The sequence below is a fragment of the Harmonia axyridis genome, chromosome 1 (assembly GCF_914767665.1).
Source record: "Harmonia axyridis chromosome 1, icHarAxyr1.1, whole genome shotgun sequence".
NCBI lineage: Eukaryota > Metazoa > Arthropoda > Insecta > Coleoptera > Coccinellidae > Harmonia > Harmonia axyridis.
This window is the reverse complement of record NC_059501.1, coordinates 64,146,156-64,165,860: the sequence shown is the minus strand read 5'-3', so window position 1 is coordinate 64,165,860 and position 19,705 is coordinate 64,146,156. Positions and strand designations below refer to the sequence as shown.

Sequence of the window (19,705 nt, the reverse complement as noted above, 5' to 3'; positions counted from 1 at the left end):
AAGAACAATAAAATGATTAAATATGTAGAGTTTGAAGGAATTTTTTCAGCAATTCTTATTATTTTATTATTTCTTATTATTTAATAGCCAGATTGATATAAAAAATTTCAAAAATAAATAATTATAACGAAATCGATAGATAACATTAATTGAAACTTTAGATGTGTACTTCTTGTGTAGTTTTAATTAATAATTTTTAATTCGTTCATAACTTTGAAATGTATTCTTAAATATATTATTTTATATTTGTTAGTCATTATTTCATTAAGTTTTAATTTTGACGAATTGTTCAAATTTTTCAGTGATGTTTATTGAACACATAAAAATTAGATATTTTCAATTCCCATATATAATTTTAAAACAAAACACAATCAAAGAGTAAAATTCAAAAAAGCCGTCAATACGTAATTTTACACATGCGTTTATTTTTATTATTGATTCAAAAATACAAATGTCACTCGTGATTACATTCGACGTCATCATAAATACCAATCCGGTTAGTTTCTCAGCACGTGATAAAATAGCAGATATGATGAATGATTCGGATTTTTAGAGCTTTTTTTCATATTTAATTAATTATTTTTTGTCAAACTAATGCATATCGTTTTTGAGATTCCAATCCATGATGATGTTAATAAATAGGAGAGAATTTATCACTGTCAAATATTTTCCCTCGTATTCCGGCTTTCGGGCGAAGTCCGGCAACGCCGCTACGTTTCATTCCAACTCGAGCGTCGCCTGTACGTCGCCCTTCGGTTTACGGGGAGAGGGAACGCACGAGAGAGAACTGGTAGGCAGGCAGTCGGTCCCTCCGTTTCATTCGAGAGCCCCCATCTGCCCGGGGCCTACAACCCCTACCTCGGGTTTTGAAGGGGCCCCGCATACCAGTGGCGTAGACTTTTCGTAATTTCCGACGTTGGAGGAATTTGATTGGAAATTATTTGGATCCTCTTTAATGTTTGGATGTCGTGTTTTTGATCGTTCTATGTTGTCACATTGCTCAACGTTTTCTGTGACTACGATACATTTCTGTGTGAGGTATAATCGCGATTTTTTTTGCAGAAACACTTGAAAATGACGAAAAAGCCGCAGATTTGCTGCGGTCTACGGCTCAATATCTACGAACTCTGGTAATATAAACATTTTTATTTTCAGGAATGTCAAGATATGAACTAATTTTTCACTTGAATATCGAAACAGAATAAAAAAAAATTGCAATACCACGACTCAAAGTTGTCATATTCAATCTTTGAAGTTGAAACATAAATATATGTTTATTACTAATACATTTAGGATATTTGATAAACCGCATTAAATTTTTTATTCAGATTTTTTATCGAAAAACTTTTGTTACTACATCATTAAATTGGAACAACCTCTTTCAAAACAATAATATATTTTTTGTTGAAAATCAAAAGGCAAAAAAAAAATCGCTTTCGAAAGCTGCGAATTTTTCTATAAAAAAAAAGTAGGATCAGACACTATCCGATATAATATTTTTATAATTATAAAACATTTTTTTAATTCATTTTTTAAAAATAGAGGTTGCTTCTATTAGAAATCATCGAATTAACAGGAATTCCTTGAAATAGTGACAAAAGTAAAAGAAAAAAGTCGGTCAGAGCTATATTGAAGAAATAAGGTGGCTAAGTGAATAACATTCATTGTATTTTTGGTCATAAATTTGTGTGTGAAAATTAATTTTTTCCACTAATCTTGCTTTTTCTATGAATTTGGTTCTTTTATTACTTCGGCATACGAAATTCCATTCGCAATTAAGACATTTTAAATAATTTGACTACTTCATATATTGTAAAGATCACTAAACAAATTTGAGATGGACTAAAAAGTTCACTAAAATCAATTAAATGAATTGATATGTTGGGACTCCTCATAATTGTAGCTAAGCAATGCAAGAGGAAGACATATTATTAAATAAACTAATCAACAGATGACGTTTAAACTCAGCATTATTATGAAGTTCACTTCTGCCAAATCAATTCCTGATACTTTCTAGACTAAATGTATTTTTTTGATTTTTTATTGTAAAATATAATATATGAATACATTAATCTTTCTAAACTACGTGTGTATTTTCGTCAACGTAAACATTTTCAAATTTGTATGATTGAATTTCAGGCCTTCGATTTTAGAATATATTCTGAAGATCAACCTATATCCTAATCATTATAAACAGACACAGGAGACTTTTGCCAATTTAGCAATGCAAAAATAAGACATATTATTGATTAAACCTCAGAGTAATAAACATAGATAGAGGGAGTCTATGTGATTTTCAGTAAGCAAATTTTGCCCCCAACATGAACTATCAAATTTGGCATGAAGCGCGCGGCAATGAAAACATATCAGTGATACGATATTTCACTCAATTCGCGAGGTTCTCCACAAAGAGCGCACTTCTTATGTCCCATAGTGAATCAACGTTACATATTAACTCAATATATACTGAAATAATACCCAAATATATCGCAAATTCAGAAAACAAACTTCAAGCGCGCCAAACGACGTGAAACAACCGATGACACTAGGAGAGCAAAAGTTGCTAAACCTTAGATTTCAGCAGGTAGATACAGAAAATGATAAATGTTCTGCTAATTATAAATTCGACAATTAGGAAAAATATCAGATTCCAAATAATCAAATTTGCATATTTAATCGGGAATCACTCAAATAAATATATTTCATACAATATAATATACATTCATGAAGTTATAGTAAAATTGTGAATTTGAAAATATACACAATCTGACAACGTAATCTAACCATGTTGGGGACATGTAAAAATTGCATGTACTTCCTCTATGGTTAATACTCTATGGATCAAACTAATTAATAGATGACGTTTAAACTCGGCGTTATTATAAATGTCACTTCTGCAAATTCAATTCCTGGTAGTTTCTGGTCAACATGTATTTCTCTGATATATTCTATAAAATATATGAATGAATACATCGATCTTTCCTAACAACGTGTGTATTCCACTGTTCGTTTTCGTCGTAGTAAATATTTTCAGATTTGATTAATTTGAATTTTAGGTCTTCGGTTTAACCTATATCCTAATTATTATAAACAGATCTATTTTTAACACGATTCGATAATTTCCCATTTTTGCTATATACACCGGAAAAACCCGACGATAACCTTAAATCCAAAACGAACCGTGCATAAAGATGCGCAAGAAATTGATGTCATGAATAATAAAATGGTCTCGCATAAAACAGGGATTATTTTCTTACCCGATCTTGTCCCATATCAAGTGGAAGTTTCCGTTGAGACCATCTCCGGAATTCCCCGCCGCCTACGCCCCTGGCTCGGCCATAATCCAGCCGCTTGCTCAGCAGACTCCACGCTACGTTGGCTTGCTCTTCTGGGAACTGAATCCAGGCAGGGCTTGGAGGGAAGAAGATAGAGAGAGGTTTTTCCTTCAACAAAAACGACCCCATTCTAAATTTGACTCGCCATTATCAAATTACTGCTCTCGGGGTTTCTCTGTGCCTCTCTTCATTCTCCCGTTCTTCCGCTCCTTTCCGATATTCGAAATAAATCTCTCTTATCATACTATCTTTTGTTTCTTTCACTTGTAATTTACTGATAACAATTGCAAGAGGCGTCGTACTTTATGTACGATCGCGGAAAACTGGGAAAGTAACCCGGTTTTTCATCGTTGCGCTGAGGATCAACAGGTCTTGCATTTTTAGGGATGACCTCTGGGAATAGTTATGCCCCACCACTCTAATTGCACGTGTTTGGTAATTCATGTCCATTAAAAGCGGTTTGATCTTGTGGAGATCACGCTTTAAATTCTCGAACTGGGATCGATGACGAAAATCAACTTATTTTACTAATTCCTGACTTTTCCTAAATTTTCACTATATAGAGTTAGAACTATTAAGAGAGACACTACAGGTATTTCGAAAACCGTTAAAAATACAAGTTGGCCCAAATTACAAAAAAGTTTTCTTAATTTAGGGATGAGTGTGTTGGTGTGAACGGATCCAAAATATCTCCAATGGTTCCTGAGATATCTCGTAAAAACTAAAAATCGAGATTTTTTTATATAACTGTTTTTGGTGGTAACTTCACGTTTATAGCCAATATCCAATTTAGAGATTCTAATGGTGTCTTCAGATTCTTTCTGTTTTCCATTGTTTCAGAGACGAGATAGTCCATTTTTTTCTTATGGACGCCATATTGGTTTTCCTTATGAGGTGATAAAGAAAAAAATTACGAATTCACCATTAAAATATCTATATTGGTTAATGGCTACAAATCAAATTTCGTAGTTATCTCCAGAAACAAATTAGTTATACCCAAGAAAAGAAAATCCCGTTTTTCAGTTTTTGCGAGATATTTCGGGAACCATTGGAGATATTTTGGATCTGTTCAAACCAACACACTCATCCCTGAATAACGGAACTTTTTTGTGATTCAAGCCACCCTGTATTTCTAACGGTTTTCGATATCCCTGTAGTGGCCTTCTAAATAGTTCTAACTCTGTATACTTTGGGTAAAAAAAGAATACCAAATAATATACCACCGATATGATTAACCCTCAATAATAATCAAAAATAACCTTGGGTTATAATTTTACTGAATCCTGATTTTTACTAATTTTTCAGTTCATACTTTGGGTAAAAAAAATCCAAAATAACACTCCAACATATCACTTGCCTAATTAACACTCAATAATAATCAAAAATTACCTTGGGTTAATATAATACTAATTACTAACTTTTCCTAAATTCTCAGTTCATACTTTGGGTAAAAAAATTTGCCTGCCTATTTAAGTCTCAATACTCAATTGGCAAGGTCCAGACTCGGGTTCAGATAAGGAACTAAATATGTCCGTTAACCCCTCGTTTAAGAAGGGCTGTCTATTTGTTTGATAAATGTCCTCAAAGTGGCTGACAATATATATTACATGCAGCATACCTGAATTTATTTTTGAGGTTATGTTTATGTTTTGATTGTAAATTTTCGGGTAATCGATATAGTTTATTCATCTGTGGAATGTTTCCAAGTTTTAATATAAAATCAATATTAATGATTTGTTATTAAAATATAATCACGCTTTGGATTACATTAACCAAACCAAATTAATTTTTAAAGAATTAAATGAAACGACAAATTTGAATTACAAACAGAATAAAACATTGATTACAACAGTAGGGTAAGCATTTATCCCAAATTTGTGAACACTCCAAAAAGTTACTCAATAAAGTGAATTGATAGTTGACTATTATTTATAATGTATTTATCATTTATAAGGGTTGAATGCACTTTTCCTTGTATGAACAATTTCAAAGGTCTCTACATATTTGAAGACTACCTAATTCTGAGAAATGACCAATAAAACAAAACAACATCTTGTTAGGTTTCTTTTCGAAAAATAAATTTCCATGAATACCTACAAACTCATCATAATTTTTATATAAAAATATATAGGTTCTTATAGTAAAAATTATATATTCTCATATTTCCTCATCGAATGGTGTCATACTTCCTATAAATTATTTTGTTTAATATAATTTTTTATTTTTGTTAAATATAATTTTTTATAATATAATTTTTTAAATATGTAGTTGCATACTCAGGGGTTAAAAGTAATACGGCAATTTTCAGAATACTGAATAGCATTATGAAACCAATAATTTACAATATAATTAGTTCCACATTGACAAGAATCTCCCCCTTTTTATTCATCTTCAACTCATTAAAAAATTGAAGTAGAAGAATGTACAGATTACAAAATGAAAGGATTTCCTTTAAGTGATTCGCAAAAATACTTTAAATATGGCAAATGACAAAAAGTTTATATCAATACTACAATACCCTATAATTCAATATAATAATAATTCTTTTGGAATTCAAATATCACTAATATCTTTTCAACCTTTCAAACATATCAATGTAATAAAAAATATAGCCACCAAAGATGTTGTATCTAAACCAAATATACTTTTCATTTATTTGAATGTTCGAAAATCTAATAATAACAAAGGTTTATTCTGACAACAAACTGTATACACTGGTTACAGAGCCTTAGACTTAATTATAATTGAAATATAAAACTATAAAAAATTGAATAAAGTGAATTTCTTTTATATTTCATATTGTAAATAAAGTTGTTGGTTTTGGCACATCTTTCTTAACATTCTTTTCATATGTAATTTCCTGTGTTGTTTTATATATTTTATTGATTTTCATTTACCCTGTTCACTTTTAATTGTAGGGTGAAATTTAATTTCAGGGTTAATACTTAGTATAGGTATTTATTGTTCATTATAGAATTCTATAATAAACAATAAATATATTAAGTATTAACCCTGAAATCAAATTTCACCTTACAATTAAAAGTGAACAGGGTAAATGAAAATCAAGTTTTATATATTGTTACCGCGAAGTCCTAGGTCTATTAATTTAGGTGTTATCAATTTTATTCTGTATTTAATTGATTTAGTTTTTACTTGATGAAAATTCATTATTAAATGAAATAAATTTCCCCAAATATTTGATCATTATTATTTTATATTCGATTAATCGGCCGAAGTGTAAAATTGACCGAACCAATTATCAATTGTTGCTGAAATCAATTTTGTTGAATTGGATATAATTTATACGAAATTCAGATCCAAATTCTCCTTGGTCTAAACCCCTAATATAATATTTATTTTGGGCATTTATCAATATAATTTAAGATACAACATTAAATTTGCGTTATTCTTTCAAATTAATTAATGAAAGATAAAAAGGGAAAGTCTTAAAAAAAATTCCCTAGTTTTCCAAGAAACCAAATGAACCCAATAACTCTTAACGTACGTTCAGGTAAAATTCCGGGTAAGTCCCCGATTTCGCTCGACAGGTAGAAAGAGCCCACCACCCTAAATACAAATGGTTTTTGCCTTTTAAAGGTTCTCTGGGACGTTACGAGATCTGTGTAACAAATGATCTTCCACTTGTTGGATACTCTCGAATGTCACTCCTATTTATCCGGGTAAACATTTCCATAACTCCGGGCCTTAGCATATTTCCCCGAGTTCAAAACTCCCGTTTAGTGTGAACGCAGCCTCAATAATTTTAGAGTCGACGTGTGTGATAGTAGTGAGTGAGGAGAAGCAACCTTGGGCGATTTCTTGCAACCAGCAACGTAGCAATCGGCCTTCCGATAGAACCGGACTGGCTTGTGAATGTGATTCTCAAGACGAGAACTGCGACAAAGAATAATTAGTGAGTAGAAAGCGCTTTTATAAAGGCAAACGCCAACTCGACGTCGCATACGTTATTCACGCTATGCGTTCACTTCCAAAACCGCTATTTCGGCGATTATTATCCCAATGGGGAGAATAATTACGGATAATAATCGTTTTACTTTTATTTTTGAATTTTTATCAAGCATAAACTCATTTCGAGTTGCGGAAGCTATGAAAGCAAAAGTGCGCCTAGTTTGATGTATACAATATTGGATTATTATTCTCAACAATAAAGATTATTATTATTATTATATTTATTATTAACAATGAAACTTTGTATTTTTTTTCTATAGCTTATGTCATAATGTTGTTATAGCACTTTTTTGAGTAGATTAAGTAACACTTTAACAGCAAGATAAAATGTTCTGACTTCTGTTATTCAATTAAATTTTCAAATTCAAACACAATAATTTCTAGATTTTGGGGGGCAACAATAAACTTTTTGTTTCCAACGCTGCATCTTCTACATCTGATGGCAGGTTTTCTTCTTCTTGTGTTAATTCTTATCCGTAAATTTTGTATTCGCTTTATGAAGAGAATACAAAATTTACGGATAAGAATTATCCGTAAATAATGAATACTCGCAAAAACCAGAATTTAAAATTTGTTGTACATTTGCTGATGGAGTAATTCCTATCTCTAGTAACGGAGCAACACAGTTGCAATTTTTGTGTCGAAAATAACAATTTTCTTTGAAAATTTATTTTTCACCTAAATTTGAAATCTTGCATAATTTGAAAAATGTTGTATTGCGCACGACGATGAAATCGCATTATCTTCTCGAGAGTAATTGAAAGACACTCTCAAAGATAATGTACAAACTTATCGTCTTGTACAATAAATAACTATTATAAACTCTTTGGAATTCCCTGTTTACAAATGAAATGAAATTTGGAAAATTCAAAAATTGAATAATAGTCTTGAGCTTTTCTGGCTAACTACAAGGCTAACTGTAAAGACAAAAAGTAAAGAAACAAATCAATAACATATACAATCAAAAAATTGAAAACATGCATTGCTTCCATGATAATGAAAAATATTCTTCCTAGACCTCTCATTTCATTATCATAAGGTTTATAATTAGATATAAAAAATTTGCCAAAATTTTTTGGAGCAATCTGTTAAAAAAAATGGTTTTATTATTTGAAAACAGACAGCTATCTATGAATGTATTATCGGAATTTTTAAAATATTTGTCGCTTAGTTGCCATATTATATACTCTCTCGAAATTTAAGTGTCATCTGACGCTTAATTTGTTTATGTTGTCAATTCATTTCAAGTATGTTTTAATATTTTATTCGATAGATACAAATGTACACTATTCTTAGTGCAAATTCATTTCGATTCATTCATTAGATTCTTTCAATTTTTGGAAGAAACCTTGGTATGGTGGTTTAAAATGAACTCACTGATTTTTTTCACAAAAAAAAAATTATAGTTTTTGTTTTATATCACTTCGAAATTCGAAACAGTTTTCGATCATATCTAAATTATTTCAATGATGAATTACAAAATTCTTGGAATTTTATAATCTAATTAAAAATTTTCAAAAAAAAAATTTACATTCTTGTGTATTTCAATTTGAAAGTTCACAATATCAATCAATGGAAATATCATCAAATAAGAAAGCAATGAATGACAATCAGACTGAAGGATGATTTAGAAAAATTGGTTATTACATGATGATGAAAATATTTTTAAATTATTCATTGAAATAATTGAAATACGGTTGAAAAACCTACCAATTCTCAAAGTAATATAAAACAAAAACTATACATTTTGAGTGACAAAAATCAGTAAGTTTATCCTAAACTGCCACGCGAAGGTTTCTTTCAAAAATTGAAAGATTCGTTCAAGCGATTTACACACATAATAAAAATTAATCTACACTGATCTAGTGAGAATACAGTATACTCTTGAACAAACCTGCTGCCTGTATATTGCAAATGGAATAATAAAAAAGAATTCTCTACGAATAACCACCGAATTACCATGATTTAGCTTCGGCGCACTTTTTCTTTCCACGACTGAAATTACCGTTTTCGATCTATAATATAAATAAAGGAGAATTCACGGAAGAACTGTTGGTTTTGTACTAGAAAGTTGTAGCCGCTGTTAGTCAGGTTGTTTTTTAACCTATTGATGAAACATTTTATCGAGAATGATTGCTAAAGCAATAAGTTCGTTCGGAACCGATTCTCGTATTCTAGTATGTATTATTCAGTACTACAGTACAGCTATCTCAGGCTTACCTTCCTTGTAGGAATAAGTATGGTGCTAAATTTACATCATTGTGCTTAAGCTCAATCGTATTCTAACATTTGTTTTTGGATTTCTATTGGTTGGAAGTTTTGAAAAAGTAGGCGCATAAGTCGTAAGATCCCAGCTTGTCTTTTTGGACGTTGCTAGATCGATTATAGCCACGTTTGACCTGGCACCTATACGGTCGATCATGGATCAATTGTTTTGTAGATTTGAATTGCCTACATTGTGTGACGGGAATTATTATAAAATAATTGCACAATAGATATTAGTAGTTTATTTAACGAATAATATTGCAATATCACTAAATTGTTATTTCTCTTCCAGAACTGTGCCATGATGGGTCTGCAAGCCTCTCCAGGTAAAAGAAAGTTAGAAGCGGCCACTGCACCAGCAGACTCGACTCCTGCTAAAGTTGGTAGATGGGAAGCTGATGACTGTATAGCTAGGTTACAAGCTGTAGCTGCCGATAAATGGCGCACCCCCACCCCTTCGTTGACTGCCACCCTCTTGTCAACCGACGAATTCGACGACGATGACTTCGAGGATGAACTATCGGACGAAGATAGAAATATGACGGTACCAGAAGCGGCGAGGTATACCCAGCTAACCACTCCATACCAGCAGCAGAGATACCAACAGCCAGACTATTGGCAGTACTACCAACCGCCTCAGCAAACTATCCGTTGTGATGAAAACGGAAAATCTTACTTAGAACTTGGTGCTTCTCCCTCGGTTAGGACACGGTGTTGTGACGGTAGAGCAAGGTGGTGCCATGTACCATGTTATAGACAAAGAAGACTAGCTGTGTTAAATTTATCTATGTGTAAGTTGGCTAGGTATCGACAGTGTTCCGATCCCTCCTTAAGACGCTCAGTTCTCATTTGCAACACGTTGCGAAGGCTAGAGAGGGAAATGGAATCAGACCCCGTGGAGCCTAGTAGTTATCCCCAAACAAATTTCACTGAAGTCAATACTTCCAATAGACTTAATCCTGTGATGCCAGAACCTTCGAACTACGAACAAAATTTGAGAGACATGGCTTGTTCATCAGGAAGGGCTACGCCTTTTCCATCGAATACCCCAGATACAGACTCCGGTTTAGGCGATGATGAGATGACGAGACCTATTAATTGGAGTTCTGTTCTCAGCTATTCATCGCAAACCGATCTTGAATCACTCAATAACAACGAGCTCTATGCCGAACTAGGCCTAACTACGGAAAATACAGAGTGGAAAGATCCAAACCCTCAACAAAGGATGGAAAATGATTGGGATGGGTTTATGCATGTACTTGTTAGTGGCACGTAACAGATGGCATCTCCATCTTGTACTCTTCTCAGGTTGTGATCACTTAGTAAATAATAATTTGGTGCATAAAGGAATTGTGCAGCTACTGTTTGCAATTTTTATTTTTATATTTATATATTTTCATTACTTAAATAGAAACCTAGCCATTTTGGAAAGATCGCAATCAGATAATGTAGTCAATAGTTTTGATTATTTTACAATTGATTGTATTTATTGACCATCCTATGTTACTTCAAAACAATGATCTCGTATGCTCAATTGTCTAATGCTCAAGAGTATGAGTTAATTTAAGTGCTGATATCAAGTTTATGTTACTGAAAGGCTTAGGGCATTCCTCTGTAATATTTGTAAATAACTGTAAATAAGAGAAAATTTTCTAATGAATAGAGTAAGCTTATATTTATGTACATACATATAAATAAATATATTATATATATGACAACTAAATTTATATGAAATATATAGATACATATTTTCACAAAGTATTCAAACCAAAATTCACCTGCAATTTTTGTCTATCAGGGTATATCTCATTTCAAGCAATAATAATTTTAATTCCTAATTGAGATGTTTTTTTTTTAGTAGTAAATAGTTAATTTTACCTTATTTCGACAGTAACATTTCGAATTGTTGTGGTGAATTGCAATACTACTCTGGGGGAATATGTATAAATATAAGAAATTAATAAATTTATTAATCATATGAAAGGCAATATGGTTCCATACAAAGCAAATCCTTCCCAACTGAAAAAATAGATCACAAAAAAAATAATGCTATCGTCTACAACTCATTGTGATAAAAATCTATTTTAACAAGAATAAACTTAATGCCGAAAAACTTACAAACGTCGAATTATTTTTAGTTACCACATTCATGTATGTAATATGAATATTTTGTTCTTATTAATCATGAATACCTTCATTTTCTAAGCATATTAATATTTAAACAGTAAGGATTTGATAATTGATCTCCCAAGTTATAGTAGAAACAAATCTTTTTTCTGGTATTTTAATTTATCTTTATAATTTTAAATGCACTACTCATTTCAATTTATTCATTTTAATATTGCAGTTGGGAAGTTTGTATCTAGTCGACATTGAAAGTTGTCTTCTAAGAGGTGAATAAGCAACTATTCCCTTCCGGTAAAAAAACTGAACGCTGAATTACTAGTTCAAGCCGTCCCGAACAATCTTAGTTGATAACCTCATTGTAAGAAGTTTCTTATTTGTACATGCTGTTACGAAATATACTTAGGTAATTCTGCTCTTTCATGAATTTGTTTGTTGATTTAATGAAAGTTGATATTCCTTGCCATGATATTTCACAGTTATAAATTATGTTTAAAAATCTTTTCGAATCTTATTTTTCATTGATTTTTATTAGTTATCTTTTTGACAACAATTTGTTATTTGTGTATTTATCAATTTTGATATTTTTGAGTTCAATGAACAATGATTTGATTATATGGAGCAGAACTCAACCAAATTGATGTATAATACTCAATCAGAATATTTTATAGCAAAATATGATTCTACAAATTCAATCAAAGAGGATATTAAACATAGTTCAATAAAAATGAATAATTGTGATCAATAACTACTATGTACATTACCAAGTATATTTTTGAATGGTACTTAATTTTGTGAATATAAATGAACGATCAAATATTTCTTCTTTTTGAAACTCAGAATTTCTGCAACAAAAATACAAAATGTGGGCACAATCATTAAATTTTTAATTAGTCTACCAATAAGTCTATGACCTATGACAGTTACTAATTTAAGATGTTGATACAAAGTATGTAATTTAGCTACAAAAGTTTTGAACAATCCAAGTATCTTTTTGAAGGACATTTTGTGTTTTTATCCTGAAAGAAAAGGAGCACTGAAATTTCAAATATTTTGCTATTAATTCAATGAATTGAAAAATGTCAAAGTTGTTACAATACCTGAATTTTTCATATAATTCATTCGAATATGGTTTTCCTAATGAAAAAATGACAACGATAATCATAAAGAAATAAGATATACGAAAAATTCAGAAATTTTATATTCGATAAAGTACTTGTACTTCATTAACATCGACGATACATCACGTCAATAATGATTAAATCTACATTGTGTGCAAGTATTATGTGATATGTAATATGTTAGCGTTAAAAATAAATTCGTATATATATTACCTCACTTATTGTTTTATATTTTTGTTGTAATATAATGATTACAAATTCGTAGTCTTTGATTGAAGGGATTCACACTCATTAATATAGTTTGGGGGAGACTAATTTTTGATTTATAGATGCCAAACATTTTATACTCATATTCACGATCCAACAAGCTTATCCATTGCTAACTGTTCAGTGTATCATCTCTAAATACATTGGAGAATGATTTAAGATTAATTAAAAGTAAAAGCAACATTTATTTAATACAACAATTATTTCGTCAACTACATGTGGAAGTGGACTTCATCAGGTCAGTATAGTGAGCAATCCACCGTCAAGTAGAGACCATAAAATTGCTTTTATTCTGCCCTCGTTTTTCAGCACCTCATTCAACAATTGGTAACCAAATGAATAAGTAATTAAATAATTTGCTGAAGTAGAGAACTTGAGAATCATTATACCATATTTGATTTGGTCAGCTCATTTAAGTTACATTTAGAAGTATTAATTGATTATTTCTAATCAGCTGTTATACCAGTTGATGAAATCGAACTTAGACACACTTGCAACTTTTCAGTCTAGCTCTTTTTTTCGCATGAAAGTTGCCTGCTGCTGGAATTTTTTAGTTACCGCAACTAAATAATCGTCCTGGGCGGGTTCTCATAAGAACTAATATGTTCTATTTTTCTTATTAAAAAGTTGTTTGACGAAAGTAACTAATGTGCAGAGGGTCTTATAACTGATATTTAATCGCTGAGGATGAACACTATTTCTGGTCCAGATGATATAACTTAAGCGCTAATAAAATCTGTCCATATGTCTATTATAACACCCCTGCTGCGCACTACATGTTATTAATTCTAGTTTGGTTTTGGTATATGGAGGAATACCCTGAGTATGAAAAGAACCAATGGTTATTGGTGTATATACTTAAGACAGGAGAAATTTGCAATATTATTTGAATTTTAAAAATGGTTTGAAGTCTATAGACTCTTAAGGAGGACTCACACAGAGGGAAACTTAGGCCGAATTGAATCTGGCTCTGTTTAATTCTGCTGTATATTATTGAAGCACCTATGACATTAACATTGAATCTTCCCTTTATGAGCAATCAACAATTTGGCTTTAGCTAGAACATCTCAACAAAGATACCATACAAAAAGTGATAACATCCTACATTCCTTGGACATCAACGATAAAACATAAGCGGAATTTTTGGAAATGGGCTAGGCCTTTGATATGTTTGAGCACAGTTTGCTTTGAAAAAGATTAGAAAAAAATCGATATCAGAAGACGTTAATTAAAGATTATTTGAAGGGTAGATTCTAGCGTGTGAGAATAGGGAATATAGGGCGAGTGAGTAGGGAAATGAAAAATTGGCATTCCGCAAGGTACTGTGCTTGGTCCTATTTTGTTTCTATTCTGCATAGATCAGATATATTGGGTGTAAAGGACTTGCATGTGATTGCTTATGCTGACGATATGGTATCATTACATAAATGTAATCCCCCTAAAGGGGTTTGCTGTTTATTAATGTGTAATGGAATGTTTGCGAGTGTCTACGATTTACTATCAAACTCTGTTTGTTGACCCACAATATGGAAAAAACTAAGTTAATCGCTTTTTCACTTATGACGTACGAGTTGTCCATCGTAATATCACAGACTAATCTAGTAATCTGTGGTAATATCATACTCCTACCATACATAATTAATCAGGTGAGCTCTGAGGGCTTAACAAGGCTGAAACTATGAAATATTTCGATATGTGATGCTTTGATTTTGTCGAGGTATGGTATAACAATATATATGGGGTGTTATGAATAATAAATACATATCTGAAAAATTTTGAAGTGGTCCAAAAAATAATCCCGAAAATTATTCACAAGTTGGGAAAAATGTATTCGCATCTAATTTCTGTTTATATAGAGCAAGAAATGTCCAAAATCGAAGCATTCTAGTTCCCACTAAATAAAGGAAATAAAGAAGACAATTTGAGAACTGAGAAACCCAAATAAAATGATTTATTCCTCTGAATCAGGGGCGGATCCTGGCGATGGGTGATAGAAAGACAGGGTTCAGATAGATTAGCAAAATATAGCGGAATTTTTGTTGGTACCTACTGAGTCAAAGTTTTTTAAAGAAAGATGGATTTCAGTAAATCATATAATATCTTATTCTGTTTCAAAATTTCTGTAATACAAAAATAAGTTTCCGACCGTACAACAGTACAACAAAACCCAAAGAGCCAAAATCAAGACCAATTCAATTGATATTTGATGGGAGTGTGAGAAATCTGCGCGTATTTTTCGGTTATTAAGGAAGCATTTTTATATTTATATGGTCCGCGAGGGGAGAGCATGGCCCCTATGTTCCCCCTTCTGTACTGAATTGAAGTTTAGAGCAGTTTCATAAGACAAATGTTGATTCACTTCTTTTGATTGTGGATATTGGATTTTAGACCAAGAGAATGTGAAATTTTAGGGAGAATATCACCTTTTTTAGTTTTAGTTTGTGTCATATAAGCTTGTATAGGCTTCAAACTTCTCCAATTTAATTATAACTAGGTATATATTGTGAAAGTTTTGTTATCAAATTAGGATAAATAAATTGAAATGTTCAACAGTTACAAAAACAATGCATATAGAAGTACCTATAACAGATCTCTAAACAATTATCAATAGAAAGACAAAGTTCAGTTGATGTTAACATGATGCAATCATTAGTTTTTTACATATAAGATCGAAAAGTAACTAATTGATTTTTGCAATTATGGTTACTCACGTATATTCTTATTTCCTATCACTCAATAGAATAAATACCTACTAGCAAAAAAGCTTTTATATTGTGAAATCAATACGGATTTATCCACTTAAAGAAATGCCGATTTACAAGTGTATAGTAGTCGGAAGGAAATATTGGAAGGTTGCATCAGTATTGGTAAAATAAGTGGTTAGTATTATATATTACTAAATATACCTACCAAAAAAAGTGCGAGTCAAGAACTTTTGCGAACTTGTTCAGATTTCCAATAAATACCAGAAATTTTCCATGATATCTTTAAACCGTTATTCGAATTCAATCTTCTGTACACAAATCTGAAGTATAAACCTCCGGGTCTGTCTTAGTTTGTGAAATAAATAAATATACATATTTGCCAAAGTATCGCAAGTGGCACCATACGTTTTTTACAGGAAGGTAGTCCCATTTGGAGGCATCCTGTAAAAAACGTATGGTGCCACTTACAATTAGGAATAAGAGAGCCTGGTCCTCCTTGACTAATTATACACCATCAGCGAACCTTCCCAGTGACGGGACGATATAAAGAAAATTAGCATCGAAAAAACATTCATTACGATACTAAGTAGAAAAGAAGATTGGGAAAGGAATTTGATGATGGTCTTAAAAATAACATCATCAAATGGTTCCAAAACCACGACGGAGACTGGTGCTGGTACCAAATCCTCAATATCGCTAGGCCACTGTCTAAGTGTCTTTCAGGCAGATATACTATCAATAGAAAGATGTGTAGAAATTAACATAGCAAGAAACTATCGGAAATGTGACATAGCGATACATTCCGATAGTCAGGTTGCAAATAAAGCACTGAGCTCACATATCATCGATTCTAAGATGGTATTGGAGTGCCGAAAAAACTTAATGAAATATGTAAGAATAACAGGGTCTTTTTAATCTGTGTTCCCGGCCACTTGAGAATTAGAGGGAATGAAGAGACAAAAACACTTGCCAAAAAAGTAGCACAAACTCCTTTCATCGGTCCGGAACCTTTCTGTGGTGTAGACAAATGTACCTACAAGAAAGAGTTTCAGGAAAAGGAGGTAACCGAAAGAGAAAAATGTTGGCGGAATCTTCCTGGCTTGGATCACTCCAAAGAGTTTCTTCGAAACTTTGACTCTACAATATCCAAGAAGTATCTGGCTCTTAGTAAAAATATGTTATATCTCCTCACTGGATTCCTCACAGGGCATTGTCGCCTTAGGAATGGGTCTAACAGAAAATGACGAGTGCAGATTCTGTGGAAAGGAGGAAGAAACTCCGGATCACCTGGTGACGGAATACCTCGCCATCGCTAGCCAACGAAAAACCTGCCTTGGACACGAAACCTATTGAATTGAGGAATTAGCCTCCTAGAAGCCATCCCAGATATTGGAGTTCATCAGAACTCTGGAACTGGACTGGAAGGCGAGGTGTAGATCACGTTATGGAGAGAATAGCTCTGATGGGGGGCACAATAGACTATTAGGTCACAGTGAAACGAAACCTCCTTAATTAAATCTAATCTATCTACAATACTTTTGAAAATATTTATCGATATTTACCACACAGTTTCCTGCTTAACATTGATAATATATACAATTGGAAAACGATTAGTTGATACTTTCAGCACAATGTCTTTCTGGGAAACGAAAAAGCATATAAAAATAAAGAATGCAGGCTTGAAAAGTTCGATTTTTTCCTTCAAAATATATATGCTATTAGTTATAGAGGATAAACGAGCGCTGACTCCACCTCAGTTTTTTTTTTATATCTGTATGTGTTTCATGGAAATCGGTACGTTAATGTCTTTATTTTGTATAATTCTGCTAGTCAATATACCTACCTACATGGTGATTTTCTCGTTCTATTTATTTATTTATTCAATTTGGAAAAACAAAACTGAAATGAGAGTCCGTTCCAGGATATGGAAATTCTTTTATAGGCATAGAGATAGAGATGATTTAAGAATAATGTTAACCTATTGGGTGTACCGTTGCATACTCTAAATTTTTATTTAACTCACGCGTCTAAAATTTCCACTCTCCAGTACCCAATTTTTTGTTTTAGAATCTCTACTTAGGTGTGCATTGCAAAATTGAGTTTTTATGATTCCATATTGAAGAGTGTGTAGTGTAGTTTGATGTCACATGTCACATATCGGGTTTTATATAGTATTCCATATACGTATCCATATCCTGGAAATTGATTTTCACGAGTTACCCCAGCAGAATAGAGATTTATATGTAGTTTTCATTTTGAAAAAAGGACTCAAAGTGGAAATCATTTTGTATAATAGTTGACGATCTCTCATGTGGGATATTGTTCTAAACCTCTACCTCTGTGACATTTGCAACTAGTTAATCAAGAGAGATCCTGCACAATTGCATCAAATAACGAAAGCACCTGATAAGAAAAATGGTTACCGGTTATTTTCAAATTTAGTACTTATTGTTTTTTGTTGACATGTATGCCCTTAATAATAAAAGCTGATAAGAAGACACTGGTCAACGCTGGTTCTCAAGTTGTTCCCAAGTGTAGTAATAGTAACCTACCTCTAGAAAACGGATCGATAATACACGTTAATAACAAAGTAAACTACTTGGAAGTCATCTTCATTAAAGAAGGAAACAGTAAAAGAAGAAGAAAAATTAGAAAAACAATCGGATCACTAAATTCCATACTTTTGGAAAAAATATATCAATGAAGAAACAAAAATGTGTATCTACAATTACTATCTATCTACAAGCATTATGTTGTATGGCGTGGAAGAATGGGATTTGAGTAAAACCAACAGAAAAAAAAACTGCTAGACACAGATAGATGGGGTTTTTAAAAGGAGGCGTGAAACATCGATGTTGAAGTAAGGGACGAAAAAATCATGAGGAAGATGAATATCAAAAGAGATATTATTGGCGATGTAAATTGATTCGGACAAACAAAACTAGTGAATGAAACAAGATGGCAAAGAAAAGTGTTGGAGTAGATACTTTCCTCCAGAAAAATAGAAAAGAGGAAGACCAAAACGGAGCTGGAGAGTTGTTATCGAAAAAGCTATGGAAGCAGAAACTTGGGAGGAGATATATGTTTGGACAGAAGGAGTTATAAACTTGGAACGGAGGGGCGGCTAGAGCGGTATATAATTCGATGTGTATGTATATATAAAAAATATGAATGTTGCGTCTTATTGTCATGAACTCAACAACCCTTGAAAATTTCATCTAGGCATTTTTTCGATTCCCTACAAATTAATGAATTATATAATAATAGAAGATTATCAGATAAGAATAATTTGATTGTACATTATATTTCGAGTGAACGCTTCATAGAAACAATTTTGAATAACTCATTTTATCGATGAATTATACATACACTATACACTAAAAATTTGAGGGAATCATATAATTCTTCGAGATCCAAGAAGTATCTGGATCTCAGCAAGAATATACTTCATCTCCTCACTGAATTCCTCACAGGGCATTGTCGCCTTAGGAAATACCTCATGAGGATGGGTCTAGCAGAAAATGACGAGTGCAGATTCTGTGGGGAGGAGGAAGAAACTCCGGATCAGCTGGTGTCGGAATGCCTCGCCATCACTAGCCAACGCAAAATCTGCTTTATTGGAAAGAAACTTGTAGAAGTGAGGAATTATCCTCCTTGAAGTCATCCCAGATACTGGAGTCCATTAGAACTCTAAAACTGGTAGGCGAGCTGTAGATCACATATGGAGAGAATAGCTCTGATGGGGGACACAATAGATCATTAGGTAACAATAAAACGGAACCTCCTTAATCTGATCTAATCTCATAATTCTATAAAGAAAAAATTCCTATAACTCCAGAACACTTAACAAACCCAATAATTTCAGATGACTATTAACTACATACATAAGTTTGAGGGTTAGAATATCTCTTCAAAAAAA

At 32.3% G+C, this 19,705-nt stretch overlaps 1 protein-coding gene across 5 annotated transcripts in view; it reads left to right on the top strand.

Moving 5' to 3' along the window:
• The window catches only part of LOC123686122, a 45,872-nt gene extending 32,798 nt beyond the window's left edge, over positions 1–13,074 (top strand). For 2 of the 5 annotated variants that reach the window (XM_045626108.1, XM_045626118.1), the window contains one exon: positions 9,862–13,074. In XM_045626108.1, the coding sequence (XP_045482064.1) occupies positions 9,862–10,845 (984 nt within the window). In that variant the 3' untranslated portion in view covers positions 10,846–13,074. Of the gene's footprint in view, positions 1–1,062; positions 1,131–5,027; positions 5,192–7,067; positions 7,249–9,861 lie in introns of those variants that run through there. The other 3 variants (XR_006748413.1, XM_045626128.1, XM_045626124.1) reach the window with 3 other exon arrangements.
• The last annotated feature ends 6,631 nt before the right edge of the window (positions 13,075–19,705 follow it).